General features: G+C 40.5%; 1 protein-coding gene across 3 annotated transcripts in view; it reads left to right on the top strand.

Annotated features, from left to right (window-relative positions):
* Positions 1-22,447, top strand: part of SPSB4 (splA/ryanodine receptor domain and SOCS box containing 4) — a 174,271-nt gene extending 151,824 nt beyond the window's left edge. For 2 of the 3 annotated variants that reach the window (XM_088670820.1, XM_035133462.3), the window contains exon 3: positions 20,924-22,447. In XM_088670820.1, coding sequence (XP_088526946.1) covers positions 20,924-21,051 — 128 coding nt within the window. In that variant the 3' untranslated portion in view covers positions 21,052-22,447. Of the gene's footprint in view, positions 1-15,014; positions 15,381-20,923 lie in introns of those variants that run through there. The other variant, XM_088670821.1, reaches the window with a different exon arrangement.
* The last annotated feature ends 1,402 nt before the right edge of the window (positions 22,448-23,849 follow it).

The following is a 23,849-nucleotide window of genomic DNA, read 5'->3' as shown; positions in this document are numbered from 1 at the left end:
CAGCCATTCGAATGATCCCAAAATCCAATTGCATTTGCTTGAACAGATGCAATTGTGTTTTTACTACAGAAGTAGCAGATGCAACAAAACATGTCTCTCCTGTACTGATCTCTATAGCCACAGCGAACTGTAACCTTCCAACAGTTTGAGTTCACCCCCAAAGGCATAATCTTCCACTACTATGTGAAACTGTATACTTATCATCAGTATTTGCAATTTTGTTGAGTGCCTTAAAATGTCCACCCATTTTTTTTATAGCCTAGCACAAAGAAGGTTTATGTTCTGTATGTGGAGGGACACACACTTGTAAAATTTCACCTCACCGCTAGCACTAGATTTTTGACTTTGTAGGGCTGGATATGATGTCAAAAGGGGCTTGTATGTGTGTTTATGTATTTAATGACCATCTTGGACTTTTAATATTCAGGTATTTGAAAGTTACTGAAATTTATCTAACATAGTGGTGACTGAAAAATAATAATAAACATGGTTTAAGAAGCCTGGAAGGATCCACTTACCAGAAAATATTAGAAAAACTAGTATGTTAATTTAGAAAAATTACCAAAGAAAGCATGAATGGAAAGTATAAAACCTTGATTTCTTATTTGATGACCTGGTCACCCCATAACATAATTTCTTTGGGTGGCTCACAAAAACAAATGTTATTGAAATAAAATACAAAATGTTAATTAAAACACAGCTATTTAAAACTAAATGTAAGTCCATAAGTTATTTAAAAGGTAGTCAGCTTGTGCTATAAAGACCCAAAAGATGGCTCCAGGTGAAGCACTCTGTTGTAAGAATTTTGAGGTCATAGCTGCCAAGTTATCCCTTTTTTTAAGGGATTTTCCATTATGCTGAATAGGCTTCCTCACGAGAAAAGGGAAAACTTGGCAGCTATGTTTGAGGTCATATATATATATATATATATATATATATATATATATATATATATATATAATAAATGCCCAAAAACCATTTTGATTCTCCCAAAATGACCAAATGTTTCTCTGCAAGGAGAGAAGGGGGGTGGGGGAAACCTCCTCATTGACTTAGGAATTAAAGTGATAATCCCTGGCATCCTGATACCTGAGTGCCAGACAAAAGGGTGTGATTAATTTGGCTGGCAAACAGGGAAATGTAAATCTCTCTCTCTCTTTTTTTTTCTTGATTAGGTTTGGGGGGCAGGGGGCAGGGTCCAGAATGCTCAGATTACTGCCAGTAGACCTCCCCTTTCATGATGAATTTAGGGAGGGCGGTCTTGGGCTACACCCCTTCTGTGACGTATGGGTGATGCTTCTGGGGGTGGGCTGAAACCAATTTCAAATTTCTATTTAAAGGCAGGACACCTTTGTTTGGGGTTCCTTCCTTGTTCTCCTGCAACAGCAAAAATAAAGGCGTTGCTTCTCAAAATTCTCTGGTTGGCCTCTGTTATATTCTCCGACCGATGGAGAATCCAATAAGGGCTCTTGTGTACCCCAAGGGAATAAGGGCAGATTTTTGCTTATAACAACTCTAAGAAGGCTCTTCTATAACTGGGGTGTCATTACGAAAAGGCCCTCTTCTTTCCTACCTCACTTCATTTAGCAAGTATACTTAGAGCAGGACCTCTGAAGAGAATCTTGAAAATAGCCCCAAACAAGTGTGTTAATAACAGGCATTAAGAGAAACAGAGAAGAGTGTTCAAGCTCTGTGAAAGTCGAATAGAGTGGGAAATTCAAAGGTGAATTGTAGTGCTTGGCAAATGGAACATTGGCTGAAAAATATACCAAATAGGGTTATTTTTGTTCCTTGGCCATTAGTAATCACCGTTGAGAAAATATACTATACCTTAGTCAAATACAGTAAAATATAAATATTATGTGGCACCTTCTAGATGCAAGAAGACATATGGAAAACTAAAGCACTGCAGATGTGGTCAGTTAAGTGAAAATGCCATCATCTCCAGTTTTAAAAACAGGATTTCTGGTGAGTAATGTTGATGTGGCATAATAGACAGCTTAAATCCTATCCTAACCAGAGATTGACCTAGCTAGCCTCTGTTCCATCTTGCAGCATCAACATCCAGAGCAAACTTGAGATTGTAAAACATTAGAAATGTTCTATAGATAACTGTCGGAGAGTATCAGGTAACCGAGAAGCTACTTGGTTTTATCTTAACCTCATTACATCTCCTAGGAGATAGCAAAATAGATCACAGCTGTACTTCTTGATAGAAGTTGCAGGGGACAATTGTGTTTTTACTGCAGAAGACTGACACAATTACTCTGTGTAGCTTGTTTCAGAGACTGAAACCCATTGTCTTAATGGCCCTGTTCTGAAAGCTAATGCTACTACTTTATACAATAACCTGTTTAACTAACATCATTAATTTGACACAGTAGCCCTATACAAGTTTTCTATTTAATGAGCATGTGGGGGGGCGGGGGGCCATGCTGAGTAGCACCACCACCAGCCATGCTGTGCATGCTCAGTAGTGCTTCTCGCTGGCATGTACACACAGCACAAATGTCTGCTGGAAGGGGGGCTTTTACAAGTACAGCTATTCTCAAAGGCCAGCAACTATTTCTGCTGCGTGCACAGATGCAAAGGCAAGAGCTACACAGCACAGCCCTGTTTTTTCCCCCACCCCCAATCTGTTGGTTTAACTTGTAGGTAGAACTTCAAGGTAGGCCTTTTCTAGTCCTGGATTTTAGGTATTCAGACACCCAGGTGCACAGAGTGAGTTGAGATAGTAGGCTGGCCAAATAGCTTGCCACATTCTAATTGCTGTTGATTGACAAAATATGCCTCCAATTTTTGTGGTCAATTTCCCTCCCGTGCATTAGAATTGTTGATGTTGCAATGTTTCTTTTTTCGTATATGCAAAATTCAACTATTTCCATGGGTGACAATCAGTTCCTCTCAGATCTGTCTTCCCTCGTGACCCCACCACCGCCCCACTGCCTTTCTTCAAGGATGTTGGAAGGATAAAGAACAGTTCGAATGCTTAACGATGGCTAAGAAAAATGATTGATTGTCTTATTCTACTACCCTTCTAAATGGAATTATTTAATAATGGAAAAGTATGGACTTGACAAGTTCCTCATAGGAAGTTTATGACCTTCCCCTCCCTCCCTCCCTCCCTCCCTTTCTGTCTTCACTTGTTCTACCACGACTGTTCATCATCATTTTTTGAAATTTATTTAGATTTATAACCTGGTACATACGGTAATACCAAAGGGAACTATCCAGAACCTATCTTTAAGCCCTAAAGGCCCATTCCTAAATGGGAGTGTAAGAACAGGCATGTCCTAGCCGCTGAAATATCAGTGCAACAATAATCTCCTATTCATTATCTCTGCAGATTCAGGGACCTTCCCAGTTGCACGAAATATAAAAATTTGGGGAAGTCAGCCTCTATATTTTCTCAAGGCTTGCCATGGTGCATTCAAGTACTGTAAAGTAATCACAGTTCTGTAGTGGGCAGTATGTAACCCAGCTGAAAAGAAGGGCTAATGTAATGTACTAGGGGGACTCCTTGCCCCTGTCCCTGCGTGAATCTTGCACTGTTCCCAAATCTGCTCTGGAGAGTTGGGTGGACCCCCAGAAGAGATGTTGGGGGCATGTGGCAGGGCGAGAGGTAGGGACTGTTCCATTGTGCAAGGAGATCTCCTGCTGGTGACAAAACGATCTGCAAAGCACTGTGTTGAATGCAACCCTAAATGTTTGACGATGTGTAAAGTATCGAAGAGATGTATTATTTATTATTTCAAATCATTTTCTTAACATTCCAAGGAGGTTGACTATCTAAATAAACCAAGTTAGAAAAGCATTAATAAACGACAAGAACATGACAGGAAGCAGAACAAAGTAGAAACAGCAATAAGGAAATTGCCAGTTAAAACACAGGCGGCACTCAAACAGCAACAGGTTTTTTAAAACATAGTTAAGAATGTGCCCAACTGTCCTTTACCTTTCCCCCTAGTGTGCAAAGCTTACTATCCTTTCCCCACCAGAACAGGGTGGATTTGATTTTGATCAAGGGAAGTAATAATACCACTGTATTCTGCTCTGGTCAGACCTCACCTGGAGTACTGTGTCCAGTTCTGGGCACCACAGTTCAAGAAGGATACTGACAAGCTGGAACGTGTCCAGAGGAGGGCAACCAAAATGGTCAAAGGCCTGGAAACAATCCCTTATGAGGAACCTCTTGGAACTTAGCATTTAAGAGGCAAGAGGTTGATTCTGTGTCTATAAATTTGCAAAGGAACAATGGGATTAAGGTTTCCCCCCTCAGCTCTGTATGTTTATTTTTTAACATTCTTCCTGTGAAGAAAAGGCATGTTATCTCTGTAGACACAAGTCCACACTTTTTTGAGAACTGCAAAAACAAGCATCTGTGATGATATCTACTCGTTAGAAAAACTGCCCCAAATAATCTTACAAAAACCTCTGGAATAGCAGGACATTGTGAATGGATTAATGGAATTCATTTACCAAAATTTTTAAAATATTGCATATGAAGCCTCATGCTACATAATTAAAAACAAATACTCATTTCCTAATGAATAGCCTTTGGACTATAATGTAACTTAAGTAGAAAATCTTTTTCCTCCAAAAGCATTTTATTTTTTTAAAAAAATCTGATTTAAAATAAAATAATTGATTTAAAATTAAAAAAATCTTTTACACACACACACACACACACACACACACAAGTTTTTATCAATGACTCTGCTTTTAAAGGTATGCTGGTAGTGATGAACTTCATGGTGTGTGGGTTTGCACTTTGCAAATGGACAGAGCAATCCAATGCATGTTTGCACACATGCATGCACACTTTTCATTGGGTGGAGGTGTCCCTCTGCCCAGCTCTCCTGGAGTTTCCCCTTCCACCTACAGGATCCACACTGTTGGCAGCCAGTGAAAGCCCTTAAAATGAGACCATTCAATAGGCAGGTTTGGGAGGAGCTAAGCTTCCCTGGAATTAGCTGGACTCTGAGCCAGCCCCACTACTGCCCATGCCCCCCCTCCACCTTGAACCCCCAGCTGCCATGCATGACAGGGCTGCAGATGCTGTGGTAGCTCTGCTGCCCCATAAAGTGCTGCCACTCAGTGGCCAGAGTCTGGATCATTCACTAAATTCTCTGCCATGCCAATTCTGAAATTCAGATCCTGATGGCAGGTCTCAGCAGATGCTAGAACAGGGGATGCTAGAACAGGGGCTGGCAAGGTTTACCTCGCCTGAGCTGGTTCACTCCCGCAGAGATCACTCCATGGGCCGGACCACGCCTGCACAGACGCGATTCCCGGTGTCTGCATCTGCGCAGATGCGGTTTCCGGTGCTGTGGAAGCAAGCCACGCTGCACTGGTTTAGCGCAGCGCGTGGGGACTCACTGAGCAGGTGCCTTGGTTCGGGGGTGGCTCGTGGGCCATTTAAACGACCCCCTTGGGCTGCAGGTTACCGACCCCTGTGCTAGAAACTCCTTTTGAAAGCCTACATGAAGATTTAGATCAAATTGGAGGGTAAAGCACTCTGCTTAATAGCCTTTTGTGAAGCCCTGCAGTATTCTTTTTAAACAGCCTCATCCTATTTCGTGACAAAATATACCATCTTTTTCCATGTATAAGACGCCGTGATGTATAAGACGACCCCAATTTTTTTTAACCCCAATATTATGAAATTAAGTTGCTTAGCTTTGGGGTGGGGTGGGGTGGGGGAGGTCACTTCCGCCAATTGTTCACCCGCCTGCCCACCACTGCCGATTGCACACCTCACCGCAGTCACCGCAGCGGCCAATTGTCTCACCGTCACCAACAGCCCACCCACTTGCCATAGCTGCCAGTCGCCTGCCCGCCTCGCCACAGCCACCAATCGCCTGTCCAATTGCCACAGTGAATCGCCAGCAGGCCCTGCCGTAGCCACCAATCACCCGCTCAATCACCGCTGCCATTTTCCTGCTTGCTGCTGCCATTAATCGCATGTCCCGCCTCTGCATTCACTATCCATGTATAAGACTACACCCAATTTTTGCCCCCCCCCCCTTTTATAGAAAAAAGCACAGTCTTACACACACAAAAAATACAGTATCTGCTTTCACTTTTTTCACTTCCAGTTCAAAAATCGTGTGGGTGGAAAGAGAAGAGTTGTGTTGCAAAGTGAAGAGACTGGGGCTTGTTTATTTGTATAGTGCAGATCTTTTCTTAGCTCTGTGCGTGTTGTTGAAATGAAGTGCTTGGATTTCCTGTGGATTTCTGCTGCTGACACATTGCTTTAAACGAACAAATTTTCTTTCAATCAAAACTCTGAACGTTCATCCGGTAGCAACTTAAAGGTTTCCCTCGTCTTGTGAAAACAGCTTTAATGGAATCCACTCTAGCATAAAGGTCACCTTCTTTTTAAAGACTTGCTTTTTACTTTCATACCCTTGGCAATTGATAGAGATTGCGCAGTATGAGACACGGAATGTCTTCAGGTATTGGATTTTTAAACATATGTGCTTTTGAAAGGGAATGTATATTTTTCCCTGGGTGAGGCAGACAGTGGCCATAAATTACTCTGCCTGTTGACCATTCAGGGATGATGATCTGTAAGTGCATTGCTACGTGTTTCATCATGGATAAGTTTTTTGTTTGTTGCAGTATAAGTGTGTGATGAAATGATGGCATTCAACAGCGCAGAAATTATACAGCCTGCTGTGATGTTCAGTCTTATGTCCTTATCTTTCCTGGTCCATAACAGGAGAGAACTCAGGGAGTGCAGTGAGAGTCTTGGCAGGATTGTGACAGGAGTTGGTTGGGCAAGGCCTTCAGGAGGGATACCGTAATTAAAATACAGAAGCAGGAAGGATTTGTAGATAAAGGCATCTGTCACTCAGCCCAACATGGGTGAGAGTCCTTAAAAATGGACTGTGATATACAACCTTTGTCCTTCCCATCAGGGATTCATCAGGTCCATTACTGACCACCAGCCCTGCAACTTTACTCTTGAGGAGACCAGAATGTCCTGCTGTAAGTAGTAAGTTAAGGTTCAGACAGGTTTCGGCCACAGAGCTCCATTTATTTTCAACTTCTTTTTCCGTTTGCCTTCTTCCTTTCCTTATATCCTTAATAAAACCATTCATTCATTCTCTTTATTGAGTTTACATTAATCTTTACATTTATCAAAAGAGAAAGAAACACAATTTGCTCTCAATTTATTTCAAAACCAGTTTTCTCTGCCCGCCCCCTCCAACCCTAAGAGTCAGCAGGACTCATCCAACTTTCTGTGATACTTTACTTCATTAAGGAACAACTCTTAATTTGTAATGGTAATACTGCTGATCAAGGGCAGAGAAAGACAAACATAGGAGACAGCAGCCTTGAGAGGCAGAAGGAGCAGGTAAATTGCTTGGAGCAGGTGACTTATGTCCCCTCCAAGAAACAAAAATGATGAAGATAAGATCCCAGATCACATTGCAGCAATAACTTAATTATAAAAACAGTTGTAGCCATGAAGCAAAAATGTGCAAAACATTCCATGTCTAAAAACAGTTAAATTTGGTCCCAATGCAGTATTTCCACAGCCTTCATTAAAAGCCAAAAGATAAGCGAATCTCAGCAATTTATGGGAATAGTAAAGATCCAACTATCATTACTGGTAATTGTATTAAGATCTTCAGATATGCAATATTTCTGTATTTTTTAAGAAGCATCAGAAATCTCAAAAGAATCTACAGTTTGTGATAGAAAAGCTTTTACTAGGAGACACAGCTTCCATGAGGAACCTGAAATCCAGTTTACATTGGCTCAACATTCCATCATAAAGACTGTGAGAAGGCCAATGCCAATGTGAACAGACTTGTGAGGAGTTGCAATAATTCTCCTTATCTCAGTAGGGTGTCTGAGGTAGGTCTGGAGTGAAAGTCCTACCAGCTACAAGGGACAAGGAAGGGAATGTACTTCTGCCTAAAGTTTTGCTCAGTTGGATCGGGGAACTTTGCTGGTATGAACCTAGATGAGCTTGGGAAATGCAGAGATTTCTTGCCCCTGAGAGTCAGCTGTTTCCCTGGACTGTGATTTGTGCGCTTGTAAAAATCAGCCTTCGGAGGCTTTTTATACAAATGGTAATTAGGATTCAAAACTTGTACGTGCAGCAGGGAACACTTTTTTGGGGAGGGAGGGAATTGTTTATTATCTGTAGGTTCTGCATTGTACATGCAGATATTGGCTTGAAAGTTAACAATTTTGGCTCTGCTCTAGTAAATATGTTGTAAATATACCCTCCTGTGTTAAAGGATCTGCCATAAACCGTGAACATCAAATGTGGCACTGTATTTTGCTTAGAAACCGCACCTTTTTGTCTAGAGTGGTATTCTTCCTTGTGTTTTCCTGTAATCTTTTAGGCTTACCCCAAATCTCTGCCTTCTTTTATGGCAGAACAAACATTCCTCTCTCTGTGTCACCTTTATTGTTTATACTAGTTTTAGAAGTTTTGGCACAAAGAATAAGATGCAATCCAGAAATTAAAGGAATAAGGGTGGGACAGAGACAATGCAAATTAAAAGCATTTGAAGATGACTTGGTGATCTCTGTAGAAGCACCAATAGAGTCAATTCTGAAAGTAGTAGATGAGATAAAAATTTGTTTGGAGAAATAGCAGGTCTTAAAATTAATAAAGATAAAACCAAGCTCCTGGTAAAAAACATGAATGATGAGAGTAAAAATAAATTACAAAATATATCAGGTCTAAAGACTGAAAAGAAGGTTAAGTATTTAGGTGTATGGTTAATAGCAAAGAATATAAATTTATATAAAGATAATTATTTGAAAACCTGGAATTATTAAAAGAAATTTGCAAATATGGCGTAGAATGAAACTTTCGTTGCTGGGCAGAGTGTCGACCATAAAGATGAATAGCAAAGAATATAAATTTATATAAAGATAATTATTTGAAAACTTGGAAATATTAAAAGAAATTTGCAAATATGGCGTAGAATGAAACTTTCGTTGCTGGGCAGAGTGTCGACCATAAAGATGAATGTATTAGCAAGAATGTTATTTTTGTTTCAAGCAATACCGGTGATCGGCAAGACAGATTGCTTCAACAAATGGCAAAAAGATATTTCTAAATATATATGTCAAGGGGGGGGGACCGAGAATAAAATAGAAAATACTGATAGACATGAAAGAGAGAGGAGGTGCCAAATATGAGGTTATACAATGAAGCATCTTGTCTGTGCTGGCTGAAGGAATGGTTAATAAGCATAGGGCTTATTAATTGGCATGCTAAGGTTTCAGAGTGCTGATCCTAAGCAACTTGTGATGAAGCATTAACACCAGCTGACTATCTTCCTTGCTTGGAAGTAGGGTTGCCAGACTCAATAGTGGACAGGACTTCTGTGCATTTAATTGCCCTGCTCTCTTTTGAGTCTGGAAACCTTAAAGAGAAACCAGCAGACCCTTTGCTTGGAAATTAAACAAAGGGTCTGCTGGTTTCTCTTTAAGGTTTCCAGACTCAAAAGAGAGCAGCGCAATTAAAGGCACAGAAGTCCTGTCTGGAAACCCTACGTGGTCTGGAAACCCTACGTGGTCTGAGTCTGGAAACCCTACGTGGAAGAGGGAACTGCATATCTCCTGTTCAGGCCAAATATGTTATACAGTGCTGAGAAATCAAGAAGAATGAACACAAGCTACAGGGAAGTTGGGGGGGGCAGCGCTAGCCTAAGTAATAAAGAAGAGAGAATCAAACTAAATAAATTAATAAATTACCCATAGCTTGTGTTTATTCCTCTTGAGTTCTAATAAAGGAAGAAGAAGGAAGTTGTCTGCAGATTAATGCTCTTGTGTGCCCTTTCATTATGAATAAAGAGCCTTGGTACAAGTGAAGCAGTTAACATTCTGTGAAGTGTGTCTGAAGACACTCCAGAAAAGTTTCAAGGGACCACTCCTACATTTCTCTAAACTTTAATAGCAGGTACGTGCAAACTGAATAGTGGGGGAAAGGGTAGCACACTGGTTATTTTACATCTTTGGCACTGATGTGTGATTGATTTTATCATGTTTTCATTCCTTGACACTAGAGCCCAGAGTCAATCCTAAACCAATTAGTGCTTGTAGATTTACTAGTTCAGCAACCATCTGTTGGTGTGCATTGATCGCAAGACATTTCTGCCCATCTATGGAATCAGCTGGCAAATTTTAACATTGCTTTTCCCTTTGTGTATCTGATGGTGTGTTTTGAAAACAACTTTGTTGTGTGTCCAAAGGACCACCTGGTTATTTATGCTGCACATTGATCACAGAGATCTTCTGAGGGGGCACTTTTGGTGGTTCCCCCCGAGCCCTAAGGTTGGGTTGGACTTCACTAGGCCCTAAGGGACTCCCTACCAAATAGTAGTTCAGTAGGAACTATGTCTCCCTTCTTTCAGATGTCTTTTGAAAACTATAATGTTTAGGCAAGCCTCTGCAATACTAATTTTCTCTTCTTAAACCATCAGCATATATCAATGCTTTATTGATGTTTCTAACAATGCTTTTATGGGTGCTTTTTAGTGATCTTATTTCTGTACGTTGTATACTGCTTTGATGTATTTTTTTAATGGAAGTTCGGATTATAAATCTGTAAAATAAATAAATCTGTTAGGGATGAAAACAGGATTGGTTGTGTGAGTATGCCTTAAGCATTGGGAGTTGTAGCTCAATAACACCTGGAGACCCAAGGTTGGGAGACGCTGGTCTAGATTATAAAGATGTCTACAACTTGTCCTTTAAGTGGTTGTGTCAATTTATTGCCATGGATCAGCTTTTATTGTTTAGAGCCTCATGAAAGGGAGGGACAAGGAAACCCACATTTAATTGATGTTATCAGGCATATGAAGGGCAGTGATTAATAATGCATGGTCCTGCTTTTGTACGTAGAAAGTACATCAATAAAGTAAATTGTATGAAAAAGTGTGACCTTTTTCAGGATCAAGGGGAGAGCCCGATGAATAATTCAAAGTGCATCTCAACCTGAAAGGTGTAAACCTGATAGTTCTGATAATGCGGTAGTGAATTAGCTGTATAGGTTTGCACTTAACCGCTGTTGTCAGGCTGTTCTCGAAACCAAGAGATAATTTGAACATTATGGAAAATCAAGTTGGCGTTAAATAAGTCTGAAAATAAACTGTGTTGGCTTTTTATAAATGTATTTAGCCAACTGGCCCGTCATTTTTTTAAAGCCTGGAATCTCATTACCTTTTATAATTTAGGGGTGATCAATGTGTACATTAAAGCGTCCGGTGCATTTTGTACTGGCATAGCTAGTAAAAAAAAAATCTATACTGCAGATGTAATGGGGGAAAGTCACTATGTAAGTCACAAAGGTGAATGGAAATTGTGACAGGGCAAGTTGCAGAACTTCACCTCTAACTTTCCTGCACATCTTGTAGGAGCCGACCCAGGTCAAAAATCTGGCGCCCTCCAAGTGTTTTAGAATATAACTCCAGTCAACCCCAGCCAACATTACCAATAGTCAGGGATGGTGGATGTTGCAGCCAAAAGCATCTAGAGGGCACCAGATTCTGTAAGTTGTTTAGCGCTGCCTGTATGAGTTGGAATATCCTGAGACATGAGCTTGCAAACATCCCTCTCCCTTTTCCTCCTGTACTGTAGTAGTATGAGAGGAGGACTTAGGCACACAATCCAGAGTTGTTCCATGCAAACCAAAGATCAGGGTTTAGCACAAGCCATCTTTATCATCTTTGTCTTGAAGATTTGAAATTATCCAGAGTTAGCTATAAGCCACAAAATCTGGTTTGTACGAAACAAGCCATGATTTGGTGAAAGCAACACTAAAAACTGCTTGGAGGGAAAGGGCACAGACTCAAGTTTTTCTGTAGCTTTTCCCAGTTCATTCACACAACACTAAGCCATGGTTTAGTGCTACAGTATGTGTCAACTAGGCTGCTGTTTAGCTGCCAGCACCATTTTGGTGTGTGTGTTTTTTAGGTTGCAGGACTCTCCTGAAAAATCAGCAGTTGTAGTAGACAGTAGAGAATCTTTCTCTCTTCTCTGCTGCACTGAGCAGGCACTCAGCCAGCCAGCCAGTCTGCAGACCTGCTTCCCACAGAGAGAAAAAATGTCTCATCAAGAAAGAAGAGCGTGCTTAATCTGGTAAGGTCAGGAAGAGAATGGAAGAGACAGGATGAGAAAAGAGGGAGGAGGAAAGTTTTAAAAAATGTTTGGTGAACATAGAGAGGACATCTGTCATGGATGCTTTAGTTGAGATTCATACACCGCACGGGGTTGCAAATAGATGACCCTCTACAATTCTATGATTATGTGAAAGTAGAAATTTATTTCGAAGTTCACAGAATGCATTCATGCTGGCTGTTGTTAACACCACATGAAGTGATTGTAGCATTTAACCTGAACATGTTTGCTACCATGTGTTGATATTAACGGCTGAAAGCTGTGTCAAACATCCCTTTCACAAAGGAGCAATAAAACCCTTAAAAAAATAAGTAATTATGTAACACCTAAGCAGCCTTCATTGTTACGTTTTGCCACTGTAACTCAACTAACTTGATTATTTAAAATCCTTGTGTTCCTTTGTAAGCCTTCAACAATATGTGAAAAATTAAGTGTTTTTTGAACACAAAGGCCATTGTTGGTTTCATCACTCCAACCAGCCATATGTGTGCATTGATCGTCTTTAACTGAAAGGATTAAGGAAAGGTTATGCAGTGCAATGTTCAACAATCAAATATTTTTAAAATTTGTTAATCCTGCTTCTTTAATTTGTTAATCCTATCTGAGAATTTAATGAAGCCCGTTCTCCATGGCTATGACATGGATATATGTGCACATAACCAGAAGGCAGGAATTCTCTTAAGTCAAATGTCACATGTGATGTTCAGTGCATCATGAGGATTTGCTTTGGTGGGTGTGCAGGAGGGATGACATGTAAACCTTTGTAGCACCCAAAGCAGATCTTTCTATTATCCTACCAGTGGGGCAGTTTTTCTACAGAGTAATGGAAAGTTTTGTGGGATGCTTAAACCGCAATCCTTGGGAACAAAATACGTGAACACCAAGGGACTGACTCTTCATTAAGGAAGCATAGAACTTGTAAGTTTTAAAAGCAGCTATAACCTTGCACATTTTATGGCTGTGACAAAGAATGATTTGGTCACAATAATAAAACTTTAATTTTGGTTTTGAAGAGAGTTTCTGCTACAGTAAATATGAGAGGCAGTTTTAAGATTCTGAACTTGGGGCATGTCTGCATTGGATTTTTGTTCAGAATTGCTACCAGGATGCTATTTTTTAAGAGCAGCCTTTACCATTCTGGCACTTCCACCATTCCTGTAGTCCTACAACATCTGGAGGTTCCAGATGAAGCCCTGGTGAAGGCTGTCTAAGAGGATATGTTTCAGACAAGAGATTATTTATTTTCTCAAGTCCATCTTATCTGTGCTGCTTATGGGGTTTTCGACACACAAGTTAGTGTGAACATCCCTTTTGAAGAAGGATATTGTCATGTGAAAAATGTGTACAACTCTTTGTGGGTCTTGGTTCTAGTGCACTATGCATAAGTTTATAAATCTCTATTGTGTCAGCCCTTGCCATGTTGTAAACATGGAAAAGTCCCAAATGTGACCTTTTCTCCATGGGAGGGTTGTTCAATCCTTTCTCCAGGTGGACAATTTCCAGAACTATATATTGTTTCAAGTGTAGTTGCGCCATAGATTATACAAAATGGTGCACCGTGTTATTGACAAATTTATTTCTGAACCCTTTCGCAATGATCCCTAGCATGGATCCTGGTTTGCCACCACCAGCTCAGGCCCTTCAATGTATAGTGAAGTTAGGGATTTAACTAGTAGATATGCCAAGGAATCACTATTTCTGTAGACATCCGTTTTGCTCCAAAGTCAAGGATTTTGTTTATTTGTTCTAACCCCAGCTTGCAACACTTAATGACTTTATAGATTTCATGGAATAAGAACTGGAAGACACCACAAAGGTCATCTAGTCCAACCCCCTGCAATGCATATTTTGAAGAAATCTTTGGGGTGGGAGGGAGTTGGCTTGTTTTTCTTTACAGGCAAGGTGTTCAAAGGTAGGACTTTCACCCAGTTTTTTCTTTAAAAATGCAACCACAATCAGAGTTGCCAGTGAACCTCTCCACATCTTTCTGCACTCAGCTCCTTCTGGACTCATTCCTCTTTCTGTGCCAGGTCACCCTGGAAACAGCACTAGTGCTGATCTGGCACAGGAAGAGCAATGCGACTGGAAGAAAGTCAGAGGGCTGCAGTGATTGAGAGACTTGCCAGCCACTGATCACAACTATTGAGACTTTATTCTTTTGGGGGGGGGGGCGGAATTACCCTTAGTGTTCTCATCTGTAAACCCAACTCAATCCCAAAATTCTCGGATTTCTCACATGCCTCCTAACCCTTTGGAGATGCTGTCTTTTTGTCACTGCTCACAAATACTGTACTACAATTCAGTGAGACTAAAAATACCTGCCCGGCACTACAGTTGATTGTCCTTTAACACAGTTTGGAGAGATTCTTTGGGAGCACCTCATAATGTCCATTTTGTTTGGGGTGTCACCCACAGACTTGACCACCTTATTGCTCAGCCTTTGTTGTTCAATGGCCTGTTCATCTCCCTAGCTGGTTTTCTGCTTTTGGTTTATAATTTTATTGCTGTTGTGTCTGTTTCTAACGATGTTCCCCATACTCTACTCCTACTCCACTCCGTGTGTGTGTGTGCGCGTGTGCATGCGTGCGTGCACGGGGAGAGAGAGAGAGAGAGTTTACATTTGAGCAACACTTCATTCTGCCGAACAAAGCTTTCTTGCCTCCAATAGCTTCTTTGTGCTTTATAACCACACTGGCATTGGTTTTGGCTAGGCGCTACCTTTCCTGATCTGTGGTATATATTTTAGCTGATGTTCTATTGTGGTTTTAAATAACCCCCAGTCTTTCCATAGAGATTTGCCTCCCCTGACTTTCTCTTTAAACTTGTTTTTTTGTACTATTCCCATCCATCTTTTTTAGAAACTTCGTTTTGAAATCAAATGTGCTACTTTGGGGCTACTTTCGGAATTGCACTGAAGAATAAATAGAACAATTAATTTTGCTTCTCTGGCTGGACTCTTTTATCTGTAAGCCTCCTTCAAGTGGACTCTGCTCTGCTCAGATACCAGAAAGGAGCAACACTCTTCTGTGAAATGGAGAATCAATCTGACACTGCAGGAAGAACTTGCTCTGCTCTGTAACACACTTAGCATAATTGTTATTCCAGTGTTGCTTTTCATCATTGCACTTCTGAAAAAAAGAGAAAATCTCCAGAAATGCATGCATCTGTTCTGTGCATAGAATTTTATTTGACTGGAAGGCTAATCAATAAAGTTCTATAATTCATTCTTTGTTCCATGCATTCAAAGTCACACTTCACAGACTTCCAAAGCTATGGATAGAGATGGGGAGATGGCAGAGAAAAAAGCCACTTCTAGATTGCCCATATCTTGGAGGTGGGATTCAGTCACATACAGTAGTACCTCGGTTTAAGAAGAATCATGTTTATGAATGATTCGGTTTACGAACTCCACAAAACCGGAAGTAGTGTTTGCGAACTTTACCTCGGTCTACAAACAGAACAGTGGAAGGGCACCAGCGGTGGGAGGCCTCATTAGGGATAGCATGCCTCGGTTTAAGAATGAATTTGGTTTAAGAACGGACTTCAGGAATGGATTAAGTTTGTAAACCGAGTTACCACTGTATTGGCAAATTCAGGCTGCATGCTTAAAGCTGATTTGGAGATCGTGCACAAACTCGCTTCACCAAACAACAGGACTTCATGCAATAAGGAAATTGACAGGAAAAGGCAGTGGGAAGTGTGAGATAACACTTGCTTTGGTGCAAATTCATCTCTCCCTGCTGCCCGCTCACCCCCCCCCCAAATCAGCATGAATGCTCAGTAAGCAAGTTGTCTGGAAGCTCCCCATAAGGGAAACTTGTAATTTAACTGGTGTGTGTGTGTGTGTGTGTGTGTGTGTGTGTGTGTGTGTGTGAAACCAGCTTGAAAACAGTTCTGTTGCTAATTCCCATTACGTTACTGGATGGTCCTGAACCCTTCTTGAGTTCCATCCTTTACTGTATGCCTGTTGACACGTGCCCATACTGTACAATGTCAGTCTCACTTCATCCAAGGTAATCTCCTGCACTGATCTCTTGAATTAATTCTCACATTGATGTATCATCTCTCTTTACAGTTGAGTAAAGACCATATTATACAGAATTAAGATGGTATTTTTGGCAGGAACGTTAATGAACCTAATTAGATGGGCCGTGGGCCAATTCTGCTTCTAAAATAAATGAGGTATTCTAATGCACTGGACTTATCATCTTTTCTTTTCTGACCACTCCTATGCCTTGTACATGAAAGGGCATGAACCCTTTTCCTGTGGTGGCAAGAAATTTCTGACTGACTATACTATTTTCAGAGTTTAGGGTATATTCCAGCAAGTTAGAATGCAAAGCTGAGTCAGTGAGGGGTGTGATCTGGTCAGGATATTGACTGCAAGAAAAGTCCCATGGGCAACATGTCAAGCAAAAATCTTAAAAGGAAGATATCCATGCAATGGTTCTTGTACTTATTTCCATGACAATTTATGGCAAAATGTGCAGTAAATGTTAAACTGAAATAAATCATCCTGTGGATTTGGGACCCCCAAATCTGCCTTGCCTCCTTGACCCATGGGCTCCTTCATGAGATGAGAATCAGGCACAACTGTTTATTTAGATATATTTGCCAGACATTCAGAGATGTCCTAATAGTAAATGGCAACATGTGATCTCTACGGGACCGCCTCTCCCGGTATGCCCCACAGAGGACATTAAGGTCCACAAATAATAACATACTGGAGATCCCAAGTCAAAAGGTAATTAGACTGGCCTCGACCAGGACCAGGGCCTTCTCAGTACTAGCCCCGACCTGGTGGAACGCTCTTTCTCTCAGGAGACTAGGGCCCAGTGGGAGTTGTCATCTTTTCGTACGGTGTGCAAGACAGAGCTGTTCCGCTTGGCCTTTGGACTGACTCCCCTAAGGCTTTATCCCAGTGTTTCCCAACCTTGTGCCTCCAGCTGTTTTCAGACTACAATTCCCATCATTCCTGACCACTGGTCTTGCTAGCTAGGGATGATGGGAGTTGTAGTCCAAAAACAGCTGGAGGCACAAGGTTGGGAAACACTGCTTTATCCTACGGATATTTAAATGAGGTTGCACTTGTAGATTCCTAATTTTAAAATTGAATTTTAACACTGTATTTAATCTGCATTTTAATTGAATTGTTTCTTTTATACTTGCTTTGATATTCTTGTTGTTAGCCGCCCTGAGCCCGGTCTTGACTGGGAAGGGCGGGGTATAAATAAAATTATTACTATTGTTATTATTATTATTATTATTATTATTATTATTGCTGAATGGTTTCACTTGCAGGCTTATTTTACTGTAGGATAAATTTGTTCCCTGGATGATACTGCTGATCGAGATGATATTGGTGCATGAAATGGTGCTTCCTGACCTAGACAGGCTCCTGTTCGCTTGTGCAATCATGAGACAGCTTCTTGGTCAAAGTACGTCACTTGGGCACTCTCTCTTTCGTGCTATTTGAGTGCGCATGGTGTGAATCAGGGGAATCTGGGTGTCAAGATATGGCTGAAGGAATACCGTGGTACCTTCCTGTACTTTCTGGCGTTCTTGCGACATGAAGTTTCATAGGCAGAATCCTATTTCTTCAGGTGCTTTGTTGGAATGCCAGCCATTTTTTCTTTACTTTAATTAAATTGAATAAGGGAAGGTGAGAAAAAGTAAAAAAAATAATCTCTCCTAAAAAAAAATTTCTGAAGTCGCTAAAATGTGGTGTTTTTTTTATCGTTCTTGGCTGATAACAGATAATTGTGCCATCTGTTGCCCATAGGTTTGGGGATTATTATTTTTTTTAAAAAAGAAGACAACATAATGGCTTCCAGCTGCTCATATGTTGATAAATTGGAGGGGAAAGTATGTACCAGGTGAAGAGGGGTGTGTGTGTGTGTGTGTGTGTGTGTGTGTGTGTGAGAGAGAGAGAGAGAGAGAGAGAGAGAGAAGCAGCAGAAGCTCATGTTTCACTGTTTGATGGGTTACATCTAGGCCAGGCATCCCCAAACTTCGGCCCTGCAGATGTTTTGGACTATAATTCCCATCATCCCTGACCACTGGTCCTGTTAGCTAGGGATCATGGGAATTGTAGGACAAAACATCTGGAGGGCCGCAGTTTAGGGATGCCTGATCTAGGCTCTCCTTATTAAAAAAAACAGAATGCAAGGACACATGATTCTGTTTTACAATGGATATTATCACTGTGTATGAAAACACTCAACTTTAAAAATTTTAAAAAGAAAATATTTTCAATCCTGCATTTTCCTTTTTTAAATTGTGCAATGTGTGTAATTAGTACAATTGCATAAATTATGTGTTCAGTCTTCTTTAAAAACCCCCCACATACTTTGAAACCAAGAATGGCACAAGTTTGCATTTATATTGTCTATATTCTTTATTTTTCACCGCACACAAAATCTGCCCCATCATTCTGAGTATTATCTGGTTGTGTTTTCCTAACAGTAAACAGAGAGTATCTTTGGAGTACCCTTACCTTATTAAATGGCAAACATGCTGACAATGCTATTTATCATTTCCATAAGACCAATTGGTACAGAATTTATGTTAGAATTTTTGGTACACCAGAGATTTGGATCAAGTCATGAGTCTCCTCCTCCTCTAGTTTTTGGGGTTGTAATAACAGCCTTCAGCAATTTGGTACCCTCCAGATGTTTTGGACTAAAACAGGGGAGAGAGAGAGATGGGAGTTGTAGTCTAAAACACCTGGAAGGCACTGGCTGCTTTAGTTGAGATTGAGTGGTATGCAATTGTACAGCAAGCATTTTCTGAAGACTCCTGTTTGACTCATGCTAAGACAAGTGATAGAAATGGAAGACCAACTTTGAGCTTTGAGATTACCAGATATTCAGCTCTTTTAGTAACTAAAGTCTAACTAAGGAAGAGACCAGTGCCGGGTGGTGGTGGTTTAAAAAGGGGGGATTAAAAAGGGAGAGCAATCTAGATGGAGGGTGATCATTCATGAGTTCGGGTCATGACCAGTAATTAATTTGATATGGCTGAAAACTGAAAGCTGATGGAGGGATTACAAAGGAATGTGGCTAGCGAGCTAGTGGCATTTCAATTTGATACAGAAGGGGGGTGGATAGGGAAAGTAAACATAGCAAATGCATGAATGAAAGGTCTTTCTCCCTTTTTTAAATGGAGAAACAGCTAGTGTAGATTTACCTATACTTAAAGAATAGAAAAATCAGAATTTTTCTATTCAAGAAAAGTGGAATTCAAAATTACGAAATAAAATATTCATGTAACAATAAGCTGAAAAGCAGCTATCCACTATATTCAGTTCCCCACCCCTCCGGAAAAAAACAACAACATGAAAGAGGGTATCTCTGTGAGAAATGTACAATTCTGTGTACATCTGCCCAAAACAATTAAATAACTCACAGCCATTACATGGCTATAGAACTGCTTTCATCTTGTCCATTCCCCCCCCCCCCAGCCCCAGCCTCCCATGTTTTTAACTGCCAACAATATCAATCATCTCATTAAGACTGTGAACCTAATTATTGCCAATACGGTAACGTGTGTGTGTGTGTGTGTGTGTGTGTGTGTTTTAAGAATGAAGCAAGGGTGAGGTGAGGAAGAAAACATTTTAAAATATCTGCTTAGAAAACAATGTTTGAAGGTTGAAAGCTAGCTGCTGCTGCAAGAATTCACTGATTCCCCCACTCTCCCATTTTTAGCATTTGCTTATATTTTTGTTTCTGGAAGGCCTTCGTTGAACATCAAATTGCTTTTGCTTACATGCATTTGCTAGTCTTTGAGAAACGATGGTTTCTTAGCATTCTGAGACCATCAGGAATTTTGACCACTCTTTAATCTTTAATCATGGTTTCAGCGTTGCCATTGAGTCCAAGGTTTCTGGGGCAGCAATCAGCAAAGTGTTGTTACAGATGTAAGTTCTGATTTAGTAGCTCCAGGAAAGGGAAAGACCTTTGTATGGACATTTTAAGTGTATAGTTGTCCCAGTGTGCTTGGACTTGTACAGTGTCTGACAGAGCTATGGTCATAGTTACCCCCTGTTGCCCCAGATAGTGAAATTATTATCCTAAAGCTTTCCGACACATTATCTCTCCTTTTAAGTGTAGTTGAATCTGTTTTCTTTAATGTCCCATTGCATGCCCATGAAAGTACCACGTTGTGAGTGTGAATATTATATTGTATGTATTTGCATTCTTCTTTTTCTTCTTCTGCAATCACTCATAGCCGAGTAAGATTGTCTTCCATAAACACAGTTTCAACAATGAGTCCGTAAGTGACTGTGGAGGTCAATTCTGGATCCACACATCCTTCCACAGTGGGGACATTGGTTTCCAGGTGGGAGTTGATCACGGTGTGGATTTGCCAAGAGTGCCTTCCTCTTAGCATGTTTCTCCCTTGCGTCTTGAGTTTGAGTGTCTTCAAAGCCCATGACACCTTTGGTAAAGGCTGTTCTCCAACTGGAGCGCTCGCAGGCCAGTGTTTCCCAGTTGTCAGTGTTTATATAGTACAATGTCTCAGATTTGTTTATCCCCAACAACTGAAGGGCACTGAGTTCATGAAGGCTGTGCTAAAGTATAGCTTTGCATTAAATTCAAGTGTTCCATGCATGTTTTGAAGATCTGCACTGAATATTCCACTGAAATGTTAGTTGATTAACTTCTTCATTTTCAGTCGGGAAAGCTATTATACATGAGTGCAATTAATGAAGGAAAAGGAGAAGGGGGAAATGCACTGATACTATATCTTCTGTTTCATTTTTCAGCGGAACCCCTGCCTCTCATGGACCTGTGCCGAAGATCAATCCGCTTTGCCCTGGGCAGAGAACGCCTGCATGATATAGAAACTCTACCTTTGCCTCAGTCTTTGAAAAATTATTTACAATACCAGTAATATGAATTCTAGACCTCTAAATGGTAGAAATTGTTTACATCAGAATATAAATCTTCGTGGTGGATATTTTGAGTGTTATTTAATTATTATTTTTAAATGTTTCTTTTTCTTTCTTTTTTAAATCAACCGTGGCAGAACATTTTGGAGACTACTAAGGAATGTGAAAACTCTTTGAGTTGGTTTGGATCTTTCAGTGAAATTATTGTTGCCTACACTGTTAGCAGCCTTGTTATTGCAGAATCCAAAGCTTGCTTGTCTTCACAGGTCACATCCAAAGATGAGCTGTATGCTGACTTAGGTCTGGCGCTGGATATGCAGCCCATGAAGATCTAATCCCCAAAAGCAGCCCTAGAGCAAAGGGGGCTAGGAACTCCCTTTGTACAGGTTAAACGTATGCTACCAAAAAACCCCACCAATAAGCTGTTTGGAGGTTTCTGAAAACCAGAATAACAACGTCACAGAGATTTAACTAGTAAGACATGCCAAGGAACCGCGTTTTCTGTAGAAATCTGTTTTGATCCAAAGTACGGTAAGTTCCTTACACATAGAGGTTGCCTGTTGTCATTTGTGAAGGAAAGTGCTCCGGATTGCGCTCTAGATTCCCACAAGCTCTGTAGAAGGGAATTGGGAATCTTTGTGCGCACGGAGCATATGAGCTGCATTGGAACTGCTAGATTGTGGCCTTTACTTTTAGGTGCTCTGCCTTTTCAGAATAACATGCTCTTGGTACCCAACCCACCATATTTTAAATTATGTCATAAAAGAGCTGTGTCTTGGTTTCAAAGGTAGTTGATCTTTTCTGAAGAAAATTGGCTCAATCTGAAAATCAGTTAAGCTAGCACATTTCAGCTGGTTTTTGTTCTGTTGCTTCAGTAGGGTGGAATTTCCTCAAATCAGTGTTTTCTAGCTTAACTTGGTTGCCGATTGGGCTGACAATTCAGTGTTTTCAACAACAAAACACACACACCCTGGCTTTCAAAATATGTCACTTTTTAAGTTGGATTTAAAAAAATCATTTGTACTTCATGAATTCCAAATGCTGGGTTTCTTTTAATATGTATGTGACACAGTATTTTGCATATCTGTTCAAAGCTCTGTACAGAGTGTCCAATTTTAAGTTGTCTCCCCAGGGGGTGGCTTTTTTGTCATCTTCTCCACTGCTTGCAATATGTATCCATTTGTCGGGATCAACTTTTTTTTTTTTAAAGACACTGCTTTCTTTTTTGCATTTCCTACTTTGTTCAAAGTTCTCTGCCTGATCAGTTATCTAGTTTATAACTGGAAGTTGTTGTAAAGGCAGGTTGGCGAATGTGCAGACTGAGCTGCCTTCAGCATATTTTAATGTGAATTTACCGAAGAATGAAGAAAAAGTTTCTAATAAAGTCTACTGTCCAAATTGCGGCTCGTGCGAGTCTCTTTTCCTTCCCCACTCTCAAGTAACTTGTACAGAGTAGAAGCAATACAACTGAGTTGTGCTCACAAACCACCAAGCCAGTACTTTACCTTCCCTACCATTTGTTATTTCTGCAACAATATTTTTCAAACCAATGGAAAAGTCAGAAACAGAATGGTATGCATTATGGATTACCTTGTTTTATAGAAACTGAACCACATCAAAGTTGTCATAGTATACTGGGGCTGTACTGTTTCTACCATACCTACAGTCGTTCCTCCCATCACTTCTGTCCTTCTCAGTTCGATACCTTAGTATTTTATTTCACCCTTTAGCCTGTTTCCCCATGTCAGCCGACACTCTTCACAATGCAGCTCCTACTCCATAGGGTAGGATGGCAGGTGACATACAACAAAGGATGCTGGTTATCTCCCAGATGTCCAGATAGCATTGTTTCCAATTCATATGGCACCACCATCAGGCCAGGAGACAGGATCAGTCTCCTCATCATGCCAAACTGGTCTTGTCACTGAGACAGGAACCAGCTTTTCTGTAGCGTTTCCTCGGAACGCTATATTAAGCCAATCACTTTCCCCATAGTGAGACCTTCTGCCAGCCTTTTCCCACAGGAAGGCCTTCCTTTGATTCCAGTTCCAGTTTGGAGACCTCATCTTCATAAGTTCAGAAAAGTTACCTGCCCTTCAGATTGCTCTTTGGGCAATTTGCTTGCTGAACGTCACACATACTGCATTAATACAGTATTTACCTCCTGAAAGTATGTCATTAGATGCTCACAACATTTCTGAGTGGGTTTTTTATTTTATTTAAGAATGCTCCTGTTTTTATATAGTTACAATGTTTAATTATGGATGGTTGTTATGTGTTCTCCCCCCCCCCAACTTGATTGTAAGACGCCTAGACACTGCCCTGCACAAGGCAATTAGAAAACTGGATATATAATGAATCACCAAATACTTATCTGTGTATGTTAGCCACCTTAGAGTATCGGAGGTAAGCTATAGTCATTGCTTTAACTTGTGTTAATATTTACATGCTGTGAATGATTTGGAGAGCATAAAAATGAAGACACCAGTCAACTTCTTTTAAAAACGAAGGTAAGTGGTTAATTTGTGGGGCAAGCAGCAATAAAATGTTTTTTTCCTGCTTTGAAGGAAAACTACCTAATACTATTTTTGGACTTAAAAGATTTATGCTTTGTCATTATTGTCTTTTGTTTACTGTGTTTCCTATCTATCCATTTTTGTTTAGGTATTCTGTTTTGTACTTTTTCCTCCACAGATGTACTGCTATATGCTTAATGGGCAAGTTAATGGCATTTTTGTGGTATAAATTAATGTACATTATCATTGGATGAAACAAGCCAAATCAATAGCCATCTCTCCTT

This window comes from Zootoca vivipara, chromosome 5 (assembly GCF_965207765.1).
Source record: "Zootoca vivipara chromosome 5, rZooViv2.hap1.1, whole genome shotgun sequence".
NCBI lineage: Eukaryota > Metazoa > Chordata > Lepidosauria > Squamata > Lacertidae > Zootoca > Zootoca vivipara.
Note: the sequence above shows the minus strand (reverse complement) of the source record. Positions and strands in the feature narration are given on the sequence as shown.